Source organism: Sarcophilus harrisii, chromosome 2 (assembly GCF_902635505.1).
Source record: "Sarcophilus harrisii chromosome 2, mSarHar1.11, whole genome shotgun sequence".
NCBI lineage: Eukaryota > Metazoa > Chordata > Mammalia > Dasyuromorphia > Dasyuridae > Sarcophilus > Sarcophilus harrisii.
Window position 1 is genome coordinate 586946188 of NC_045427.1, and position 23997 is coordinate 586970184.

The following is a 23997-nucleotide window of genomic DNA, read 5'->3' on the forward strand; positions in this document are numbered from 1 at the left end:
TGTCCTGATTGAATCAGACCTGAACATTGCAGAATCTCTGAAATTAGGTCGATAATTATTCAGAAGTTTTGGTTAGCTATCCAGAAAAATAGTTGAAGGATGCTTATTAACCAGTTTAATAGGAAGGACATATAGTTGCATGGACAATCAGTAGAGATGTTGCTGTTGGCTATTTAGTTGTGTCTGATTTTTTGTGATCCAGTATGGAGTGTTTTTATTTTTTTAAGCAAAGATACTGAAATGATTTGTGATTTCATTCTTCAATATATTAATGCAAATAGGCTAAGTGACTTGTCCAGGGTCACACAATCAGTGCGTGTCTGAGGCCAGATTTTAATTCAGATCTTCCTGGCCATGTCCTTCATACTATACACTGAGACACTTAGCTTCCTCCCATCAGTAGGGTAAGTATGTGCATGTGCGCTCACGCACACACACACACACACACACACAGCTATATGTCTATCTATGTATCTGTCCTGCTTGTTTCTAATACCTTCTGCAATTTTTTGTATTTTCTTCTGGATATTTATATATGTCTATAGCAATACCCATATGTTTATATTTTTAATGATAGTAATTATAGATGAATAATGAACTCATTCAGAATTTTTAAAAAATCGTATTGCATTTAGGAAATTATACAGTGCTTTTATTGACCCTAGATTTATCTTTGCAAAAGGTCAATTGTTCTTAATACTAATATTCTTAGCATTATTTTGTGACTCTAAGTAGTGTAATACCACAGTCTTTAAAGTATTAAAGTTGCAAATTGAAAAGTTGCTTAAATGGCCCCTGAAACAGGAGACTTTTCATCTCCCTAACCCCTGCTTCAGCAAAATACTCAGATTTACACCAGACCAAGTAGTGATAATGAAATCCAATGAGAAACTATGGTAAGTGACTTCTTCCACCTGAAAGCTACATGATAGTAAGATGGGGGTTCTTCAGCAAGGTGATTGCTAGTTTGACCCAGAGTCCAGGCAAATAAAGCTTGCCAGTTTATGTCTGGAGACCCAAGATCAGAAGTATCTCTGAAAAAGTTCTGTTGTTGGAAAGCATATATAAATCTATTAAACCAATGTCAAAATATCTACCCATTAGCTACAGTTTAATATTTGGTATATGATGTTTATTTACTGAAAGCCAAATAAATTTTAGAATAAGCAAAGTCTGTACTTTAGAGATCATCTAGTCTAATTTATCTTACTGATCTAGAAACTAAGACTTAAAGAGGTTGTGACTTTCTTCAGTACCTAAAGGAGGTTATTTGCATCTCTTATTAAAAATTAAATTATAAGAAGATTTTAGAAAGATTTTAGAACTAAGACACCAAACTAATAATAGTATTGCAAGAGACATGAGGGCTTAGGCATTTTACTTCCATTACCTACTTAGAAAAGTTGGCCTTTCCCAATATTCTAAATGTTTTCAATCAAAATTCTAATATTTTCCAAACATTCTAAAACAAAATAAATATAAATTTGTATACCAGATTTAGAATATTTGTTGAATCTCTTTAAAACAAAATCATATTTAGAATATTTGTTGAATATATGTTTAGATCTCTTTAAAGGTTAATACAATGTATCTTTTTTGCTTTGGTTTTCAGATTTATTAGTTTTTAACATTTACTTGTCTAAGATTTTGATTTCCATTTTTATTCCCTCTCCTCCCCAACTTGGCAGTCAGTCTAGTATAGGTTATTCATATACAATCACGTTAAACTTATTTTCACATTAGTCATGTTGTGAAAGAAGAATCAGAACAAAAGGGGGAAAAAAACCATGAGATAGAAAAAAACAATAGAAAAAGTGAGAATAGTATGTGTCAATCTGCATTCAGACTCCATAGTTTTGTTTTGTTTTTTTTTCCCATCATGAGTCCTTTGGAATCATCGTAGGTCATTGTATTGCTAAGAACAACAAAGTCTGTCAAAGTTGATCGTCCATATTATGTAGCTATTAGTGTGTACAATATTTTCCTGGTTCTGCTCATTTCACTCGGCAGCAGTTCATGTTAAGTCTTTCTAGGTTTTTCTGAAATCCTCCTGCTTATCATTTCTTATAGAACAGTAGTATACAACATATCTTAATTCTCACAAAATCAGAATTTTTAGTTTTCTGTGAATTATAACTCAGCAGATCTATATTCTGATTTATTTGTTAACTTTAATTTCTCTTCTTCCTTCTCATCTTCACAGTAACTATCATCTTCATCATCCTCTTCTTTCTGTTCATCATCCATCCTTGGCATCCATTCTTATCCTATTCATTCTCCTCGTCTTCCTTTTCTTTTTTCCCCTTTTCCTCTTTCTTTTATTCCTAATTACCTTCATCTGCATCATCTTTTTCATCATCTTCCTTTTTCTACTCTTACTCCTTTTTTAAGCTTCATCTTTCTAATCTTCCTTATATTAATCTTCATCTTCATCATTTTGCTCTTCTTTTTCCTTCATTCCCTTTTATTCTTCCTCTCTTCTTTCTTAATTATTTTTTGTCCTCATTATCATTAACATCATTAATAAACAGCTAATGAATTTGTACTATGGTCCTGTTATTACTGATAACAACCAGGTTATGAAACAGGGACGTACATCCACCTGAGAATCCTTTACTGCTGTCATCATTGATATCCAGCACAGAACCCAAGTGGAAGAGGGATTTCTGCTGAACCCTGGGACACAGGATTTTCCACCTTCCAGTGTTACATAGTTTTTTCCAGTGTTTTTCCAGTGTAACATTCCAGTGTTACATAGATTTTTAACTCCAGTGGCTCCAATTATAGCCATAATACAACAAATCTATATGTCTGCTTGGTTAATCTATCTTCCTGCTCTCCTTTAATTTATCTCTAAGAATTGCGACTGGTTTATTTGATGTAAGGGCCATGGGTTTTAACCTATAACTGCTGCTTAGTTTTTTCCTCTGGTCATTTAGAAGTTTGTATGAGAAGAATCCTGTATTAATCAAAACATTACACTGTTGCCATTATTGCCATGCCACAGCAGGTTAGAACTAACTAAGCACTAGACTCCAAAGTAGATCTCATTTTCATACCAAGAACTCCTTCCTTTAAAAATCAGCTTCAATGTATTTTGATAACTGCCCCTTTTTTTGTTAATTATGCCTTCAGGCTGTGGAAAGACAGCATTTATCTGTTGAAACAGACTAAGCAGCAAGTGTTCTGACATGTTTATCAGGCAAATTATACCTGACAAAACGGTAATTACACGTACAGTCAGGTCTGGAAATAACTGGATGATTAGGGGTTAATAAAATGTCTAGCAAAACTGAAGGCCTCTTTAGGTTCAAACAAAGTCATCTCAAGTCAATTAAAATTCATTTCCTTCTAATTGTTTGAATGAATATTACACACACAAAAAAAGATTCAATAGACTTAGTGGAGTAAAAATTTAAAATGCCCCTAGCATTAAATTCTAACAAAGTCTTCAGAACTTCCTGTATCACCAACAGATATGGTCACTTGTTAATCAAATTAGTTCTAGTTATATGCAAGCCTTATATAACTATATCCTTTCTTGCCCACTGAATATTTCATATTTTGAAACTAAAATTTTATCGATATGTTTTGTTTTTATATCATATGCATTTGCCAATATATTCCTTCCTCTCCCACTCCCCAAAAAACCATCCCTTAGTATGTCTTGAACTTGTTTATTTAGAAATATCTTAATTAAGAAACGTAATTCTTTTTTCTCTTTTAATTGTAGATATTGTGTGTGAAACACAATGATTAATATAGTGAAATATATTTTCTGGATATTGATTTTTATTCAGTATCTTTTTTTTTCTACTATTAAAACTGATATTTTTATCCTATAATTTTCATTGTCCAAAAGGTTTTTCTTCAAAATTACTTTATCCTAATGCTTCACAAGAGAACATTATTTTATTTTAAAACTAGGCCAAATTTAAAAGTTCAAAAAGTTAAGACACAGCAAAATATAAATTAATTTTATATAGATGTTTTTAGTCCTTCCATCTTTAAAAGTTTCAGTTGCCTTTGGAACCAGATTCTTCTACTTACCAAAATGAATATGGTTGAGAAAATTAATAGGTGTTTAATTTTAATTTATAGAAACATTTTTAGACTCTATATAATTTATTTAATTTTGATTTATAGAAACATTTTTTAGACCATATAATTTATGTGTATCTTCAGCTAGTAGTTTGAAACAAGCAACTCACCTATATCATGAAACAATGCCAGTTGACAGAAACAATAGTGGATCTTGCTCTCCTTGACATTCAACATTTGTTTACTCAAATTGAAATCATTTGTGTAGACTGTGTTAAATAACCATTAAATAAATTCACTATCAATTACTGTAAAAAAGAAATCTTGATAAATATATTTCAAGGTAGTTGGTTGGCTTCCTTTGTTATCCTATGGATTTTATTTTATGTATTTAAAAACATTCTAAGAAGGGACCTATGGACTTCACCAAAGACAGTCCATGACATTAAAATATTAAGAACTCTCTGCTTTATAACTTAGAAGGAAGCAAAGTCAATAAAACCTATATATATATTTTAAAAATCTGATATTCTGGTCAGTTTTTCCACATCCATAATCTCCTACCTCTGCAAAGAAATGGGAAAGAAGATGATTTCTCATCTCTTCTTTGAGGCCAAATTCCATCATTATAATTTCTCAGTATTCATATTCTTTTTTCCCCTCTTTCTATCACAATCATTGTGATAGTTGATTTCTTGGTTTTGTTTCCTTCAGGCAACTGTATTAATCATGTTTGCTGGGTTTTTTTTCCATCCCAGTAAAACTTATATTGTTCCACATATTCTATAATTTGTTTAGCTCTTCCTCATTTATGAATTCACATTGTTTTCAGCCTTTTTCCAACAAAGAAAGTGCTGCCACAAATTTTTGGTATATGGTGCCTTTTTTGTCATTGATATCTTAGGATATATGCCTCATAATGGATTTTTTGGGTTAAGAGATATAGTCATTTTAATCATTTGCATAATTCCAAATTGCTTTTTTAAATGGTTAGACCAACTCATAGCCACACCCATAATATATTGGTATGCTTATTATGTGACTTTAATTGCCTTTAAGAATACAAAAAAAAAAATTAGATCTCATAGCATTTTCTTATGCATATCTTCTAATCTAATTTAACTAATATTCTAACTAATATTGTCTTTTATCATCTCTATTACATTGTAAACTTCTTTAGTGACTTTTAGAGCAAGAACAAATGCCTTATTTATCTTTGTGTTTTTCCTAGGACTTTGCACTATGAATTTGTAAATATTTTATAAGTGCTTGTTGAATGAATGGATGACTGGAAAAAAGCTCTCTACTTAGTTTCTCCTAATCTCTCTCTTTTTCCACCATCTCTCTTAATATGCAGACATTTATGCATGTATATTTACTGGAAAATAACTAAGTATACAGTCTAGGCAAGTTGGGCACAAGATTATTAAATTTAATCTAGCCATTCACTAAAGGTTTTCATTATGTCACATAGGTGATAATCGGTTTTTCCTCTCTGTCTAATACTGCCAGAGAAACATTTTAATATAGACTGAATTTGATACTTCTGGTTAATTTCCCTTAATACAGTTATCTTTTAAGTTCTATTTAATAATACACATTGAAAGAAGTTTTTCAACAAAAAGTCACCAGAGATGTTTGTAATCATTTGCAAAGTCTCTACTCAAATCTATTTAACTCTACTTAAAAATTGCATGGCTCGGTTCATAGAAAACTTTATCTTAGATTTTAGCTTCCTAAATATTCAAATATTCTCATTTGAATAATTTAGAAAACAAATGACATACCCACATACGCAAATTACTTAAAAATGCTTCTTTTTCTCCCTAATGTCTCTTCATATTTATGTTGTAGAGAATGTAAAACACAAAACAAAACCAGAAAACCATATTTTTACCTGTATCACTTGCTTTTAATGAATCATGGAACATGCTTTAGTGTCTAGAAATGTTTATATAAAATTCTTAAATGACTTGCTTTTTCAAGTGTTTATTGATTCTTATTCAGTCTTTCTTTGTTCTTTGAATTCCTTCAAAGCCCATTATTTGAATAGATCTAATTGCTTCAAGAGTTCATTGAAACAAAATGTCTCATCTGAATCGATTAAAATTACAGTGAATACCAACACCTCATAGCATGTGTATTGCAAGGTTTGATTTTTCTGGCTTGTGTCCCTTCAAGTTCCATTGATGGTATTACTTACATAATTGAATATTACATAAGTGTGATTAATGATGTGTAATGGATATGAAAAAGGAATTAAATATATGACTAGAGCAATTCATTTTACAAAGTTTAATGGCATTACCTATTTTAAAAAATGAAATCTTCAAAGCAAATTCTAGGTGTTTTCTTTGATATACATGAGTAATTTGATTCATTCTGCTTTTAACTATATCACACAGATATTACAAAAACATGGGAGATTTCTTAAATTAGGGATATTTTGTGAACAATTAACATACACAAAAATGTAATCATCTCCAATAATATATTTACAAAAAATTTGACACATTTATAAGAATTCTTTATTTCAAGGTCCTTATGTGTAAACTGAAATTAATATTTTACTGATTGAAGAAATATTATACGTCCTATTCTCCTATTAGATATCATGAATGGACAAGGAATTAGATGTAGAATTGAATAGGAAGAGAAAATTGGAAATTTGTGTAATATTTTTAATGCCCCCCCTCCAATTCTTTCCTGAAACTAAAGTCTATCTTTTTAATGTGATTATCCTTCTAGGCATACTGTACTGCCAAAGAAGTAAAATTGTGGGTCACCCAAAGGGCAATGGAAAAGGCACATGGTGGGAATGAGTTGGCTGTAATATATTACCAATTTTTTAAAAATTATACCAGAGAAGCAGTGTAATGTGTGTCACCAAAGAGATATATTAGAGGAAGAAGTTATTTAGATGTTGTATCTAAGAGTGAAGATCATTAAACAGTTCTTGTGATCTACTGGTGTTCACGTAATGTCAAGGGAGATACAGGAAAGACTTCCCCCTCCTCACAAGGAAATTGAGTAGAACTCTCTGGTGGATTCCTAGAAGGATAAGGGTTTGCTAGGATGATGACAATAATAATACTAACATTTCTATAATACCTACTATGTGCCAAGTACTGGGCTAATTACTTTACAAATATTATCTCATTTGGTCCTCACAACAACCCTAGGAAATCAGCACTATTATTATTCCCATTTTATATTTGAAAAAACTGAAGCATTTGGGTTAAGTGATTTGTCCAAGGTAACACAGTAAGTGACCAAGGCCAATTTTGAACTCGGGTCTTCTTGACTGTAGCCCAGCATTCTATCCATTATGGTATGTAGTTGAAATTACATGAATCTATGCCCTCTAAGGGAATGCTCAAATAAATGATATCATAGATCCACTGATATATTCACCTGATGCATTGTAAAGACGACTGTTACTATGTAAGACCTATGATTGAGAATTTCATGGCATAAATGGTTTGGCTTTGATGAACTTTGAGAGTGTTTTCTCACTCCATTAGTCTTTGCACACCCCCATCCAAGAAGCCTGGAAAAAGTATGTACCCAAGGGAATTTGGTCACCATTTGATATATTTGTATCAATAGGCACCTATTTTAATAAATAGAAAAGTTGAGAGGTTTGTGGACCAACAGTATATTAATCAAATATGAGGCCAAAGAATTTGTTGTAGTTCTCTGTCATGTGTAAAAGGAACTAAATACTTTCAATAGACAAAAAAAAGTATGTACCTAGTATATTCAGCTCGGCTTCTTATTTATAAGTGTACCAGTCTTTCATATTACTGAAAAAAGAAAGTTTTATTGAAAGAATGGGAAAACAAAACAGAAACCCTCCACTATGCTCTCCTTGCCCAGAGATATATGTAAATTCCTGGTCATTTACAGCCCTCCATAATAGTTCTGAATCAGAGACCACTCCAGCATCAAATAAGAATTCCAAAAATTTGAGGGGTTTCAAAATGAGAATATTTGATCAGGTTATCCTGCCATTTCAAATCCTTCATTTGGCAACAAATGCCTCTCCAAATGAGTGATTTTGTGGTAACCCTGTGCTCACCTTCAGGAGTGGAAAAGGAACTCTGTATACACCAAGACTTAAAAGTTCAGTTACAAACAACCAACACCTCAAGAAAGCTAGAGAGGAAATTATGATGCTGCAGTCCTCCACATGTATGAATTAGGATGATGGTATGATAGCTTTGAAAGTGGCTTCCAAGTTTCTCTTTTATATAGAAATGGTCCCCTCTCTGATTAGTAGTATAAATGTTTCCTCCTTTTTGAGTGGTTCCAGGATGACAGTTGATAGAGATCAAAGGAACATTTGCTGCTTCCATTTTAGATCTATATTTGATTAAGGGAGATGAGAGAATAAAAGTACAGTATTCCCTGACTTATGCAGGGCTGCCTGATAAGGAACTTAACTATAATAAAGAGTGCTATGAGACGGCAGAGGATGAGATGGCCTATTTCTCTGTGAAGTTACTATTAAGAAAAGAGAGACTTTGGTTAGTGTTAGGAGTAGAAACAAGAAGCAAGGAATAATTAGCACTTATAGGATGTGTGCCAATTGTCTTAACAAGTTTCAGGAGACTTTCAAATGAGGAATCAAAAGCCTAACAAAAGTGCTCATGGGTTTCTTGACTCTCTGATTCTGCATGTGAAATTCTAACTTGGATTCATTAGGAGAGAAGGAATAAACTTGTTCCATACAGAGATACTAATAAGGAGATAAAATCCTTGTTAATATAGCTATATATGTGTTTATATGCATATTTAGATTTTGTAGCAAGCAATCTTCATTTGCATTCCTCAGAGTGAAGGATAGCATTCAAAGTGAGAAAATTCTAAGAAGGAAAACCATATATGCATAATAGACAGAGGTATATAGCTGAAGAGACAAGACATTATGGAGGGGATTTTGGTTCTGCCACAAGTTTGTGTTCTAATGGAGTCCCCAGTATACAGTTTAGGATATTGCTCATAGGTGTTCCTTTCTGCTCTATCAGTGTTTTTTGTGGATCGATCTCTCCTCTCTCCTCTTTCTTCTTTCTCCTCTCTCCTCTCTCTTTCTCTCTTTCTCTCTCTCTCTCTCTCTTTTCTTCCTGTCTCTCCCCATTTCCCTTCTTCTCTCCTTCTCTCCTTCTCTCCCCCCTTCTCCTTCTTCTCACCTGTCTTTCATGCTGTACTTTATATTTTCTTATCAACTACATTACTGCTGACAGCACTTGGCTCCATAGTTTACTCTACCTTAGTGGACTGGCAAAGCCCCAGAGCCTTCTCTGTGAAGCACTTCTGTCTCTGGTCGTCATGCATTGTCTTCACCACTAAGAGAAAAACCTCAAGAGTTCTCTTTTTTTCTAATAATACCAGATCAGAGACTTCATAATAAAGCTACTTCCTATTGTCCTACATTATTCCTGTCATAGTAATTTGCCTGGGAGCAAGGTCTCATATAACTTCCAATTACATGAGAATACCCTTTATGAATTCCATGTTCAGATACTATGAGCACAAATTTTGATGGTGAAATTCCTTGAATAGATAAATGCCTTCTTTTGTCACTTACTCAAAATTTAAGAAAGTACTTCACCTGCTCTTTTGTTAAATCTCTTTAACTATTTTGGTAGAACTATTGAGATCTCCAAAGCCATAACTAACATCTGTTACCATAGGCTGACAACCCTAAAATCACTCTCAAATCATCTTAAAACAAATTGGAAGAAGAGGAGGGGATGTTGGAGAACCATTTACTCATTATAATGCAGTTATTACAAAGAGGAGTGATAGCTTCCTAGTTTAACTTATTATTTTTGCTAACTAGGTGCTAAGCTCCTAGTTAGTAATGCTGTACTCTTTTACTTATTGAAGCAGTATTTGTTAAATTTTTGTAACCTCTAAATTTCAGGGCCCTGAGACAAAGTCCGGGGGGCTCTACTCTACTTCTAGCTTTTGCACATCACCCAAAGCTCATCAGTAATCTCTTCTAGTCACTAGCCTGCCCAATGATTGACTTCTGTTTTTATCAGTTCTCAACCATACAATTCTCCAGATCAATACCATTTCTCAAGTCAGATTGCTAGGAGAAGAGAAGAATTCATGTTTGTATACATACACATTGCATGATGCAGATATATGCATACCTGTTAAGTCAGATATTATTTCACATACAAAAATATGGCATTGTAGGCAAATAGTTACAGAGAGAGATTTCATCAATATAAATATTTTATGTCCACACACAACAAAAAAATCAAGTATAAGAGGAGTTGACAATACCATAAATGCTAGCTTTTCTTATTACAGGCCAGCTGATTTATCTTGGTTTGTCAATGGAAAACAAAAAGGGTCCCCAAATATTATGAAAGAATTATAGGCTCTGAGTTGGGAGAATCTTGTGAGGACATATTCCAATTTCTATCTGCTCAAGAATCCTTTCTGCAACATTCCCAATAGGTCGTTATTCTATCTTCATTTGAAAACCTCTGTTAAGGTCTCACTCTCACAATGCATCCCATTCCTTTTGGATAGTTCTGTTACTACGTTTTTTCCTAAAGCCTAACAAAAAATGCCTCTTCAAAAATTCCATTCTTTGGTTCCTAGTTCTGGTCTCTATAGTCAAACAGAATAAGCCTAATCCCCTTCCAAGTGACAGCTCTTCAAATACTTGAAAACAGCTATCATGTTTCTACTAAGTGTTGTCAACTTCACGCTAAACATCCCTAATTGCTTCAGCCATTCCTCATATGGCATAATTTCAAGGCCCTTCACCATCCTGTTTACCCTTCTTTGGATACTCTCCAGCTTGTTAATGTCCTTTCTAAATTTGGTTGCCAGAACTGAATACAATAATTCAGAAGGGGTCTGACCAGATTAAAGTACTATGATTGTCATCACCAGTGTTCTGGATTCTATGCATCTAAATGCAGCATACATTTTCATTTTTGGTTGTTAGATCACACAATTCATATTAAGCTTTTATTTCACTCAAACACAGATTTTTTTGGATAAATTCTTTTTCAGTTATACTTCTGAATATCCTGTACTCATGATAGTTGTTTTTTTTAACCCAAGGGTAAGATCTTATTAAATTCTATCTTAACTAGATTCAAGCCATCATTCTAGTCCCTTTATACTAACTACATCCTTTTTACATGCTTTCAATTTTGCATCTTGTAGTCTTGATGTCATGTTTGCTTTCATATAAGACATAGTTAAAGAAAAAAAGGTTAAACAGTTTAGGGCTAAGGACAGATTACTAAATATGACATTAGAGACTTTCCTCCAGATTGACAATAAACCATTACTTTAACACTTATCAGTAAAAAAAAAAATACCATGTTTCATTACATTCATATACTATAACTTATTCAGCCAGTTTCCAACTGATGGGCATCCACTCAGTTTCCAGTTTGTTGCCACTACAAAAAGGGCTGCTAGAACATTTTTGCACATATAGGACCTTTTCCCTCTCCTAACCAGACCCAGTAGAAACACTGCTGGGTCAAAGGGTATGGACAATTTGATAGCCATTTGGGCATAGTTCCAAATTGCTCTCCAGATGTGCTCACTTTGGCAGTACATATACTAAAATTGGAATCAAATTGCGCTCCAGAATGGTCAATCACTTCCCTATTCTACCAATCAGTATTCCCAGTTTTCCCACATCTCCTCCAACATTTATTATTATCTTTTCCTGTTATCTTAGCCAATCTGAGAAGTGTGAAGTGGCATCTCAAAGTGCATTTCTCTAAATCAGAATTTTTTCATATGACTAGAAGTGGATTTAATTTCTTTGTTTGAAAATTGTTCATATTCTTTGATGATTTATCAGTTGGAGGATGACTTGGATTCTTATAAATTTGAGTCAATTCTCTACATATTTTAGAAATGAGGCCTTTATCAGAAACACTGGCTGTAAAATTTTTTCCTAGCTTTTTGCTTCCCTTCTAATCTTGTCTGCATTGCCTTTGTGCAAAATCTTTTAATTTAATGTAACTAAAATGATCTATTTTGCATTTAATAATGTTCTCCAATTCTTCTTTGTCATAAATTCCTCCCTTCTCCAAATTATCCTTTTTTAAAAATCATAGTTGAAAGTTATTTTACATTAAAGCTTTTTAATTTTCAAAAATTATGCATGAATAATTTTGCAATAACCCTTGCAAAACCATGTGGTCCAATTTCCCCTTTCTCCTTTCCCCTGTTCCTTGTCCTAGATAATTAGTAATCCAATATATGTTAAACATGGTAAAAATATATGTTAAATCCAATATGTGCATATATATTTATACAACTATTGTGCTGCACAAGAAAAATCAAAAAGGAAAAAAATGAGAAAGAAAATAAAATGCAAGCAAACAACAACAAAAAGTGAAAATGCTATGTTGTGATATACACTCAGTTCCTACAGTCCTCTCTCTGGGTGTAGATGGCTCTCCTCATCACAAGATGATTGGAATTGGTCTGAATCATCTCATTGTTAAAAAGAGCCACGTCCATCAGAATTGATCATCGTATAATCTTCTTGTTGCTATGTACAGTTATCTTCTAGTTCTGCTCATTTCACTTAGCATCAGATCATGTAAGTCTCTCGGCCTCTCTGAAATCATCTTGCTGATCATTTCTCATAAAAGAATAATATTTGGGCAGCTAGATGGTGAAGTGAATAGAATCAGTCCTGAAGTCAGGAGGACTTGAGTTCAAATCTGATCTGAGACACTTAACACTTCCTGACTGTGTGACCTTGGGTCACTTAACCCCAATTGCCTCAGCCAATAATAATAATATTCCATAACATGCATATACCATAACTTATTCAGCCATTCTCCAGTTGATAAGCATCCACTCAGTTTCCAGTTTCTAGCCACTAAGAAAAGGGCTGCCACAAATATTTTTGCACATAAGCCCAGTAGAAACACTGCTGGGACAAAGGGTATGCAGTTTGATAACTTTTTGAGCATAGTTCCAAATTGCTCTCCAGAATGGTTGGATCCATTCACAACTTCACCAATAATGTATTAGTGTCCCAGTTTTCCCAGGTCTCCTCCAACATTTGTCTTTATCTTTTCCTGTCATCTTAGCCAGGTGAGAGATGTGTAGTGATACCTCAGAGTTGTCTTAATTTGCATTTCTCTGATGAATAATGATTTAGAATAGCTGAAAGTTAGATTGAAAATAAACATTTCTTCTAACATTTATTTTATTTATTTATTTTTCTTTTTTTTATTATAGCTTTTTATTTACAAGATATATGCATGGGTAACTTTTCAGCATTGACAGTTGCAAAACCTTTTGTTCCAATTTTTCCCCTCCTTCCTCCCACCCTCTCCCCCAGATGTCAGGTAGACCAATACATCATAAATATGTTAAAGTATATTTTAAATACAATATATGTATACATGTCCAAACCGTTATTTTGCTGCATAAGAAGAATTGGACTTTGAAATGGTGTACAATTAGCCTGTGAAGGAAATCAAAAATGCAAGCAGACAAAAATAGAGGGATTGGGAATTCTATGTAGTGGTTCACACTTATTTCCCAGAGTTCTTTCGCTGGGTGTAGCTGGTTCAATTCATTACTGTTCTCTTGGAACTGATTTGTTTCATCTCATTGTTGAAGAGGGCCATGTCCATCAGAATTGATCATCATATAGTATTGTTGTTGAAGTATATAATGATCTCCTGGTCCTGCTCATTTTACTCAGCATTGGTTCATGGAAGTCGCTCCAGGCCTTTCTGAAATCATCCTGTTGGTCATTTCTTACAGAACAATAATATTCCATAACATTCATATACCACCATTCTCCAATTGATGGGCATCCACTTAGTTTCCAGTTTCTAGCCACTATAAAAAGGGCTGCCACAAACATTCTTACACATACAGATCCCTTTCCCTTCTTTAAGATCTCTTTGGGATATAAGCCCAGTAGTAATATTGCTGGATCAAAGGGTATGCACAGTTTGATAACTTTTTGAACATAGATCCAAATCGCTCTCCAGAATGTATTCACAATTCCATCAACAATGTATCAGTGTCCCAGTTTTCCCACATCCCCTCCAACATTCTGCATTATCTTTCCCTGTCATTTTACCCAATCTGATAGGTGTGTCTCTCTAACATTTTAGTTGTGCTCATGAAAAAAATGTCAATTTAAATAAAAGATTAAATTTTAAAAAATTTTGTACTATCCATTTTGGATTTGAACCCTTATTAAAGTGTGTCCCTAGTCAGTAAGTACAGTTGTTGTATACCATCATCATATGGCAAAGTTTTTTTGTTTTGCTTTGTTTTTTAAATTCTGCTTGTGTGACTCAAGAAACTGAATCTGATTAATTTGTTTCATGGCCATATTAGTCTTGAAGAAGTAGAGTACCAAGTTGCTGAATTCTGTTGTTGTGGCCTGTGTTATAGTAAGAGGGTCAGTGTTTTATATGAGATATCCTACACAAGTGCATCCCTTTATGGGATACCAAGCTCTGGAGCTTTAGATAGCCAAATGGCATCATAAAAATACTCAATAGTCAAGGCACAGAAAGAGAGGTGGAAAGAGACAAAAAAAAGATTTCCTCTCTTAAAATTATGCCTGGGACACCCTGCATGTTGCTTAAAATCCTTTTATGTGCTATTGTTGACACATCTGGATTATTGATTCAATATATATGTAATCAGGTATTTTGAAATGAAAAAAAAAAAAGAGCTACCTTCCAGAAAAGATTGATTCTAGCATTTGATTTTGACATTGTTCAAAGCAGAGCCAGTAAGCTGCAAATGTCTTTTCCTTTCTCAGATAAATTGAGAGCAGTCTATTCAGATTAATTTTGTCCTTATCCCTATTCTTCCAAGTGCTATATGATTACCTCAGGTCTGGACAGGGAGACATAGTTTTTCTTGAAAGTGGTATAGGGTATTTAGGTATTTGCCTTTGAAGCATCTAGTTCACTTTTGACATTGGCAAAAGTCATTCCCTAACCTTAGGTCAACTTGATATTTGGAAACATGAATTTAGGGACTTGGGTTGGCCCATAAGTAACTTTTTACATTTGTTAAAGGAAATCTGGTTGGTATTCCTGAGTTGCTTTTCCCTTGAGAGTAGATTAACTGTATTTATTTTTTGCGTTGGGTTAATGCCTTGATGTTCTTCAAAAGATCTAAAATAAAGTCAAACCAACTTCAAGAGGAAAACAATCGACTTTTACTAATACAAAAAGTAATTTTAAAGGCTCCAGTCCTCACAAAATCATTTTGCCAAATGCTAAAAGTGCACTTAGGGCCCAGGGTGGCCTCAAAACTCATGTTTCCTAAATATAGACTGGCAATCATACAAGAGAGAGGAAACTGTTAGCTAGGTGAACATGTTGACATCATAACCCAGAGAGGTAAGACATTGATTCCTCATTGATTCAGCTCTTTTGAAAATGCAAAGGGGACCACCCATGCAACCATTTCTTTCTTTAAGCTGATCCTTTTGTTAGCAGCTAGCATCACAGCAAGCGTCAAGAAATTGAAACATACAATTAACTTGAAAATATTGGCATAAATCCAATTTATATCAAATTAGATATCCAGTGTGTTTTTGAATCCTTTGAGAGAAAAGTTGGGCTACTAAATTCAAATGGTATTCATGATTTTAAATAATTGAGATGTTACTTTACTTGACTATTAAAAATAAGTCATTTCTAATACTGATTATTTTGTATTATGAAAGAATTATCAGGTTCTAAGTAATTTTAGTTCCTCTTAGGTCATATTAAATACATTCGAACTGGGTGGGATGGATTTTTGTTTTGGGTAGGGTATGCTCTTCATCTTTGAATTTGATTTTCTTTTTTTATTTTATTTTAAATTTATTTAATCGTGTGAATTTTAATCTTAACAAGATGGAGTTTTCCAATCATTACATGAAATTAATTTTCTAATGAATTCACTTGTATAAGCTGATGTATCCTATTTTTAAAAACAAAAGTATGAAAAAGATTTTTTAATAAATGATAGTTAATGGCTTATTCATTTTCATGTTGAAGTAGAACTGAAGGCCACTGAATTTTTTTCAAATTTTTTTTAGGTGCCTTATCATGGGATATGGCTGTTCTAGAATTCTCAAAAGACTATCCCAATAGAATGCAAGATCTCCCCAGGTTCCACCTTGTTAGAACATATCTCAGTAGAATCCCAATAAAACAGCTTTCTGCTGGCCAGCCCAGATCATTACTAGTAGGCTGGATACTATTACCCAGCAATCATCAACACAGTTCAGACTATGCTAACTTTTTCTGGTGGCTGCATAAAAAATGTTGTGAAGGAATTGAATCACTTCAATCTTGACATTCTATAGAGATGAAACAAAACAAAACAAAAAACAAAATAAAGCTGTTGCTAAATGAAAGGATACTTTATAAATTATTCTTGGAGTTGGTAGAGTTGATTTTATTATATATATATGTTCAAAGGGAACAAGAAATATAATTTTATGGAATTATTGGCCATTTTGCAGTACAAGAAGATGACTTCTTGAAAATACAGAAGCTTCATATCTATACATTAAAAATTCTTTTTTCAAGAAGTATCAAATATCAAATGACACAATAAATTGATTGCATTCTAATAGACATTGATGTGGGAGATATCTCAGTCACTTTGTCTTTGTACAGTCAGATCACTGATTTAATAGAACACAAATCAATCTCAGATTTGTTCAATATAAAAAATTGAAGCAGTTCTATACTGAATGGTTTGAATAAGCTGTTGATGCTTTAAAAAGGGGGGTGGCAGTGAGGTGGCACAGTGGATAGAGCACCAGTCTTAAAGTCAAGAGGACCTGACTTCCAGTCAGACCTCAGACACTTAAACTTCCCAGCTGTGTGATCCTGGACAAGTCACTTGACCCCAATTGCCTCAAGAAAAAAAAAGGGGGGGGGGGGGAAGGATATATAAAATGGTAGGTATCAACATTTTCTAAGAAACCTTAACCAGTATGAATGAGCAGACCAAAAAATCAGAAACTACCTCAATCATCAAACATGTTCTCTCCTTGCCAAGCAGACAGATATAGCAATCAAGGAATAACAGTTTAAGAATAGAGATTTAGTTATAAAATCTCATAGAGAATTATGGTTGAACATATGAGAACGTTAAACTGTGAAAAGTAGTATAAGGAAAAACAAAATTATTAAAAACTTGATAAGAGACCTAATTAAGCCAGCTCATCTTCAAAACATGTAATTAGATAGAGGACAATAAACATAAAAAGGGAAAAGGTGTGTGTGTGTGTGTGTGTGTGTGTGTGTGTGAAACAAATTTGTTTTTTCCATCAATAACAATGGATCATTACATTTAGATTTGATCATTGTAGTCTCCAGGGTGCTAAGTCTCCTCTCCAGGTTACCAAAAAATGTTCACCCCTAAGATACCTATATATTCCTGGTCATGCTTTCTGAGTGTGAATCATGAAATATACTCTCGTAAGGATTACTATTAGAAATATTCCCAGAATATAACAGAGGCATGGTAGGAAGAAACAGGCTACAGCCTGTTAGAAGGCACTGTTAAAAGATGTATTTGATGTGAAAAGGAGGTGGACTGGTCATGTAGCAAGAATATACAAAAACATATAACCTAAGTGGAACATTAGTACCCTCAAGAGGTTAAGAGAATGAGAGGAAGACTAGTGCATTGTGAGTAGATCATTTATGGCAAAAGATGGGCAAGAATTGCAAAAAGTAGGAGGTTGCAATCCATATCAGTGAAGTACCTACCCCAAATCATAGTTTGATAAAAGCTTATCTTCAAAATTCATTGGATTTTCGTGAATTATCTGTGAATATAGAAATATACAAAATTATTAATATAGGTACCAAAATAGATGAGACTCCTGAGATTACAAATAATTTGCAAATGAGTACCTGTCTATATTAGAAAAATTTTAAATATGCCAATTTCTTATCCTAGAAAAGGATCTTAGGTTACATCTGAAGTTAGTATAGATTCTTACTCATCAAATTATAGCGTGCCTACTTTATATTGGGGTGAGGAGAATATAGATCAGATAAACATTAAACCCTTTGAGAAAGAGGTCCTTCAGGGTTCTGTACACAAGAAGGCACCTTGTCATAAAACAGAGATAATATTTCATAAAATAACATAGCCACTTTGATGGAGGGAAGGGAAGAAAATAAGTATTTATCAAGTATCTACTCTCTCTGCCAAGGACTATGCATAGTACTTTATGAATATTATCTCATTTGATCCTCATAACAACCCTGGAAGGGTGGGTACTATTTTTATCTTTATTCTACAGCTGAGAAAGCTCACAGAGGTTAAAGTTATTTGCCCAGAATTACATCTTTTGTAAGTGTCCAAGCTAAATTTGAATCAGGTCTTGACTCGGATTCATTGCTCATAGAGCTCAATTCACTGTGCACCTATCTTTCCCCTAGATTCCTCCCCACTGACCCTAAATTTTATTCACATAAACATACAGTATAGCGATACTGAAGAGATTTAATATACCTCTTAGGAAAAGAAAGCCTTTACATTGTGGCTTTTGATTATGCCTATGTATGGAGGTTTTCTGGGAGAGAGACTTAGAAAGGTCTAGTGTCAAAGTAAAAACAGTCAAGCAATTGGTTAATCTTGGTTAACTCATCTTATTACTCTACACACCTTTTCTTCATTTTAGGATTATAGAATTAAAACTGGAAGGGATGTTGGGAGTTATCAAATCCAATCTTCTCATTTTATAAAATGAGTAAACTGAGGCTTAGAACTTAAATAAAGGCACACAGTTCATAAATTATTACAGAGTAATAAAAAATTATAGAGATAGGATTCTAAGATTTTTTTTTTTAATCCACTACACCATGCTGATGGTCATATTGTTGGTTTTATTTTTTTAAACTAGTTTAGATTAGACCATTCTTTCTGGTTGTTCAGCTTTGTGGTGTCTTTGCATTTGTATTTTACTCCTTTACAGAAATTATAAAGTGGATCTTAATTCTAGTAGTTCCTAGGGTCTTTAATTTCTAGATTTTGAACTAAAAGGTACCTTATAGATCATTTAATTGAACCCTCTCATACAAATGCTGCTTTTAGCAAGAAAGTCTCTCTCATAAATTTCAAATTGGATAGATGACTCTAAATCACAAAGTACCAAAATATCAAAAGGATTGCTATAAGATGTTATATCCAAAGGAAGTGAAGAAAAATAAAATTGTGTTTCCTGTACTTTCTCAAGGAAGAACTTGTTATTTGTAACTTCTTTCGATGTCTTTAATCACACAACAGGTTTTTATCCCCTAAATCAGTGGGTCAGCTCACATATCCTGTGACTAAATGCAAATGTTTCCTTTCTTCATTTGAAAACAAAACTGACAGGTCTTTACTTATGAAGTAAGTTAAAACAAAAAGAATAATATGAAACCTGAAAGAAGGTAGCAAGTAAAGCATTTAGCTTACTGAAACAATTCAAATGGGGATAGGAAGTTGGTTTTAAATGGCTTAAAGGGGATTAGGGTTTTAAAGTTGGATAAAGAGTTTGGTGCTTTAGTTAGATACTGCATTGGCTTTTAAAAGATTACTTTCATATTTGACAACAGTCCTAACTGTTTATAGTTTATAAAGCAAATAGTCAATTTAAAAAATACTAGAGAAAAGTTTTTTTTTTTTTTTTATTAAAGGTTTGTTTATACAGAATTATCTGTCAGAGTTAATAAGCAATATCTTGAAATCTTTGGTTTCATAATATTACTGAAGATCCATCACCATGGAGAATCCAGCTGGGATTTTTTAATGCACTTAATTGAGATTACCTGAGCTTCTGGTTTAAATTACTTTGGAGAAAATCTAGATGCAACTTTTTTATGAAAGAGAAATATATTTACTTTCTAGAAATAAAGCTCAAAATAATTTAAACTTCCTAGCTAGGAATAGTCAGCAGCAACAGGGGTTTATAAATTGTTTTGTTATAGATGGAAAAATATCACAAAAGTGAAATTATTTTACGTTTGTAATGTACATTAATGTAAACTAGTATTACTTTCAAATGAGTTTTAATTAAAAAATCTATGACTTATTAGAAAAAATAGAATGTCAATTTTAAATAGTTTTTAAAAATAGAATGATTCATGTTGCCATATGTGATAGATTGTGAATAAAATGTGCTAAATTTGTTCTTTTCGTTTTTAGTAAAATTAAGCCTATAAAGCATGATGGATAAAGCATCATGTATTTACTATGCATGTTCTGCTATTGGGAAATGAATAAAAGTTTGTTATTTTTTGTTTGCTTCTTCCTTAATTTCCCACATCAGCTTCTTGACCTCTTTATGGTTTGGGACTGGTCTACTTACCTAGCAGACTATGGACAACCAGCCTCTAAATACCTTCGAGTAAATCCAAATACAGCCCTTACTCTTTTGGAGAAGTGAGTATGTATGCTGACAACTTTTTGTTGCATATTTTAACATTTTAGATTTGGTGACAAAAGCCAAGAATGGGTTGACTTAATATCAGTAAAAGGTTTTGTCTTCACTAAGTTCAAGAATGAAATCCTTATCAAGAAACAGAAAGCAAATCTTCCTTTCTCCAATGCTATTGTGTTTATTTAAATGTTTCTACTTATTTTGAGATCAACAGCAAATTCTTATCTTATAGTCTAATCAGAAATCTGTTTAACAAGATGTTAGTCTGCATGAGAAACTGGCACAGGAAACTGGTACAAGAATTGAAAATATTTCAGAGAGGTTTTAAAACAGAATAAAGCAGAGATGTTTGCCAAATATGGCACAAAAATTAGACTATTTTATGTCAGTCCTGTCAAATTCTACTGTGCCTGGAGGCCTTTCTTTTTCACACTAAATTTTTTGTAGGTCTAAAAATCAATGGTTTAAAACAACTGAGTTTGTATTGATAGATGAAAATATCATACAGCACTTTTTTTCAGTTAAAAAAAAAACAGTTTTAATCACTGTTTCCTTCTTAGGATAGAGTAAACTTGCTTTTTTGCTTTTTCGTTTCATTATTAGATATTAAACATCATCGATTTGGAGTTAAATTTTTAAATGCCTTTATGCTCTCATAATTCAAAACTCTTATAGTTAATTTATGAAAAATAAAAAGAAAGGTCCATAGTCAACATAAATTTGCTTCAGTAATAAATTGCAATGTGAGATTTACCACTAAAGCAAAAATTTTGATTTTAAATTTTCTAATGTTATTTTTCCTTTCATCTTGTCTTGCTGTGAATGTGATTTGCAGAGTCCATAGAGGGTATGTATTTTAGCACACTTTATGGAACTATTTTGGCATTGAATGAATAAACTTAAATATATTTATAATAGCTATAACATTTAAAATTATTAATATAAATGATGAATGGAGTTCAAAAAATTAAGCATTTTTGCAAGGAGCATGTGTTTTTTAAAAAGAATATTTTAAGCCTAAAACTTAGGTTAGTATGAGAGAATTCAAAGCATGTTAAGCAAGAGTACTGATGTTTAACTTGAACTAGAACAATCTTAATTGCCTTTTTTCATTTAAAAAAATTGTATATTTTCCAGGATGAAAGATACCAACAAAAAGAACAATATTTTTGCTCAATTCAGGAAGAATGATCGAGACAAGCAGAAGCTAATAGAGACAGTTGTGAGGCAGCTTCGAAGTTTAGTCAATGGTATGTCACAGCATACATAAAAGTTATAGCACTTTTCCCTATTGATGCCAATTAGCCAATACTTCTACTTTACAAGCACTGGTCATGTTTTAGACATTTGGTTTGCTGATTACAGATATACTCTAGAAAAAAGGATATTGATGAAGACTTATACAAAAAGACTGTAATAACTGTCATTTGTATATATTTTAAAATAATTGAATACTATTTTATATATGGTAAACAGTACATTGATGATTTTTTCATCATCAGGAAAAGTTATGACTGTAAAATATAAAATCAGGTTAGTCAAATTGTACATTAAACAAATGAATTGTAAATAGGTTTTTCAAAATATATAGCCCTCTTGCAAGTATTTTTCTCTAGTTACATTTGAGTAACTTGTTTTTCATCAGTGCCTGGTTTCTAAATATAGTAATAGATAATGCCTGATAGTATTCATTGTCATTTTATGACTTTTTGTTATATCTTCATCACTGTATGTTTTAACCTGGCAAATCTTTCTAATTGGGCTGTTTTTAAAGAGGATTGGAGAAATCTTTAAAGATACTTGAAACCAAATTTGATATTTACTCAGAGTAAGAATATACACTTTCTGTTGTACTTGGATGATTTCATTTAATAGTATTTGTGAAGAATTGGATTGTAGTCTAAAGATGCATTTTTGTTTCTGTTCCTCAGGGCTAATCTTTCTAACTACACTATTTATAGCAATCTCACTATAGGTTTTTTGGTAGAATTTAAAAGAAAGGATAAGAACTAACAATCTAATCTGCAGCCTCTGCTGGTATGAATATGTTTGCACATAAAATAGTCACCACTGTGATCTCAGCAATGTATTCTCCCTATGGGAACAGAAAAAGTACAAGCCAAATGAACTATGGAAAACATTAAAAGAATGTACATTTTCCTCTCTATGTTATCCATGGTCCAAGAAAATCTTACCCTTATTTTTTGAGAGAATGTATCTTGCATTTCTTATCATGTTATGTAATCTCCTTTGCATTTTTTCTGGATTTGTGTTTATAAAAAAACTTATACTTGACTCTGTAAAATGTATGTACAATCAATTTCTTGATTTTGTGATGAAATATTAAAAATGTTGAACAGGTTGTTGAAAATTTGTTGTTGTTATTGCCATTCACTGCTTGTGGAAATATTTACATTTATATTTATATAGGATAGCTGGTGTTGAATTCAGGAAGTGCCTTCTTTTTTCTTTGATACCCACAAATCATATCCCCTTTCCAGCAGTTATGTGAGGATAAAGCTGGAATCACTATTGAAAAACGGGCTTTTGTTCTCTTATCTGCTACCTGAAAATATGCTGTGAAAAAAAAAAAAATTATATAATGGAGAACTAATGTGTCGGGAAATCCCCCTAAACAATAGAGTAGCAATCTGAGATGGGAGATAGCAGGGGAAAAGATGCCATTCAAGACATTGCTTTAAGTTCTTCCCTGGCTTCTTTTGGCCAAGATATCCAGGCTTGAAGCTGAGCATAGATAGTTCTTTGACCTCGAATGAATACCTCAGATGCCTCTCTAGCCCTCAACCAAGCAGCAAACCTGCCCCAGCTTTGAGACAAAGGAACCTTGGATTTTGTTCAGAACTGAGATTCAGGGCTGGTATGTCATTTAATGTATCCTGGCATAGTGTCCTGCAACCTTACTGACATTTGATATGATCCTGTTCTAGTGATTGTGGGACTAGTAGGAGTAGAATCGGGAATATTGGCGTCTACTACTTCTCCAAGGGCAGACAGGAGGGACAGAAAGAGTCAGTATAGGATGAGAATTCCTCCTTGTAGGATGAGAATTCTTCCTTGCCTTATGTGGAAGTATCCTGGGAGAATACCTGGAGTGCTACCAAGGGAGTTCCCTGACGAACACTCCTTTTCTTTCTTTACTCCCTCAATGATATCTGAGAAACATACAGAAAAAAGTCTTGAATGGGGAGCAGATGAACATCATCAGAACACCAGGAGCAAGCTCTCTGAGCAGGAGTCTTGAAACTCTTGAAACAAGGGGCTGGGAATATGCAGTCACCCATCCTTCTAAAAAGAAAAGGAAAAAAGTGCCTGATCTCTATTCCAAAACAATTGAGATTTTTGAGCAGTATCCTAGGAGTACAGATTTACTTCATACTCCCCAAGTCTCAGGCCAGAGCTAGTTGTCATTGCCTGGGCTTGGGTTTGACTGAGGTTGTATAATACAGTAAGCCCCGAGAGATCTGAGAAGCCAGAATCTGTTCTTATGGGAGATCCCG

At 33.2% G+C, this 23997-nt stretch overlaps 1 protein-coding gene across 10 annotated transcripts in view; it reads left to right on the top strand.

Annotated features, from left to right (window-relative positions):
• Positions 1-22850, top strand: part of EXOC6 (exocyst complex component 6) — a 202081-nt gene extending 179231 nt beyond the window's left edge. For 6 of the 10 annotated variants that reach the window (XM_031956071.1, XM_031956064.1, XM_031956068.1 and 3 more), the window contains 3 exons: positions 20369-20481; positions 21315-21326; positions 21617-22850. In XM_031956071.1, the coding sequence (XP_031811931.1) occupies positions 20369-20481; positions 21315-21326; positions 21617-21749 (258 nt within the window). In that variant the 3' untranslated portion in view covers positions 21750-22850. Of the gene's footprint in view, positions 1-20368; positions 20486-21314; positions 21327-21616 lie in introns of all 10 variants that reach the window. The other 4 variants (XM_031956065.1, XM_031956069.1, XM_031956070.1 and 1 more) reach the window with 2 other exon arrangements.
• Positions 22851-23997: the final 1147 nt, after the last annotated feature.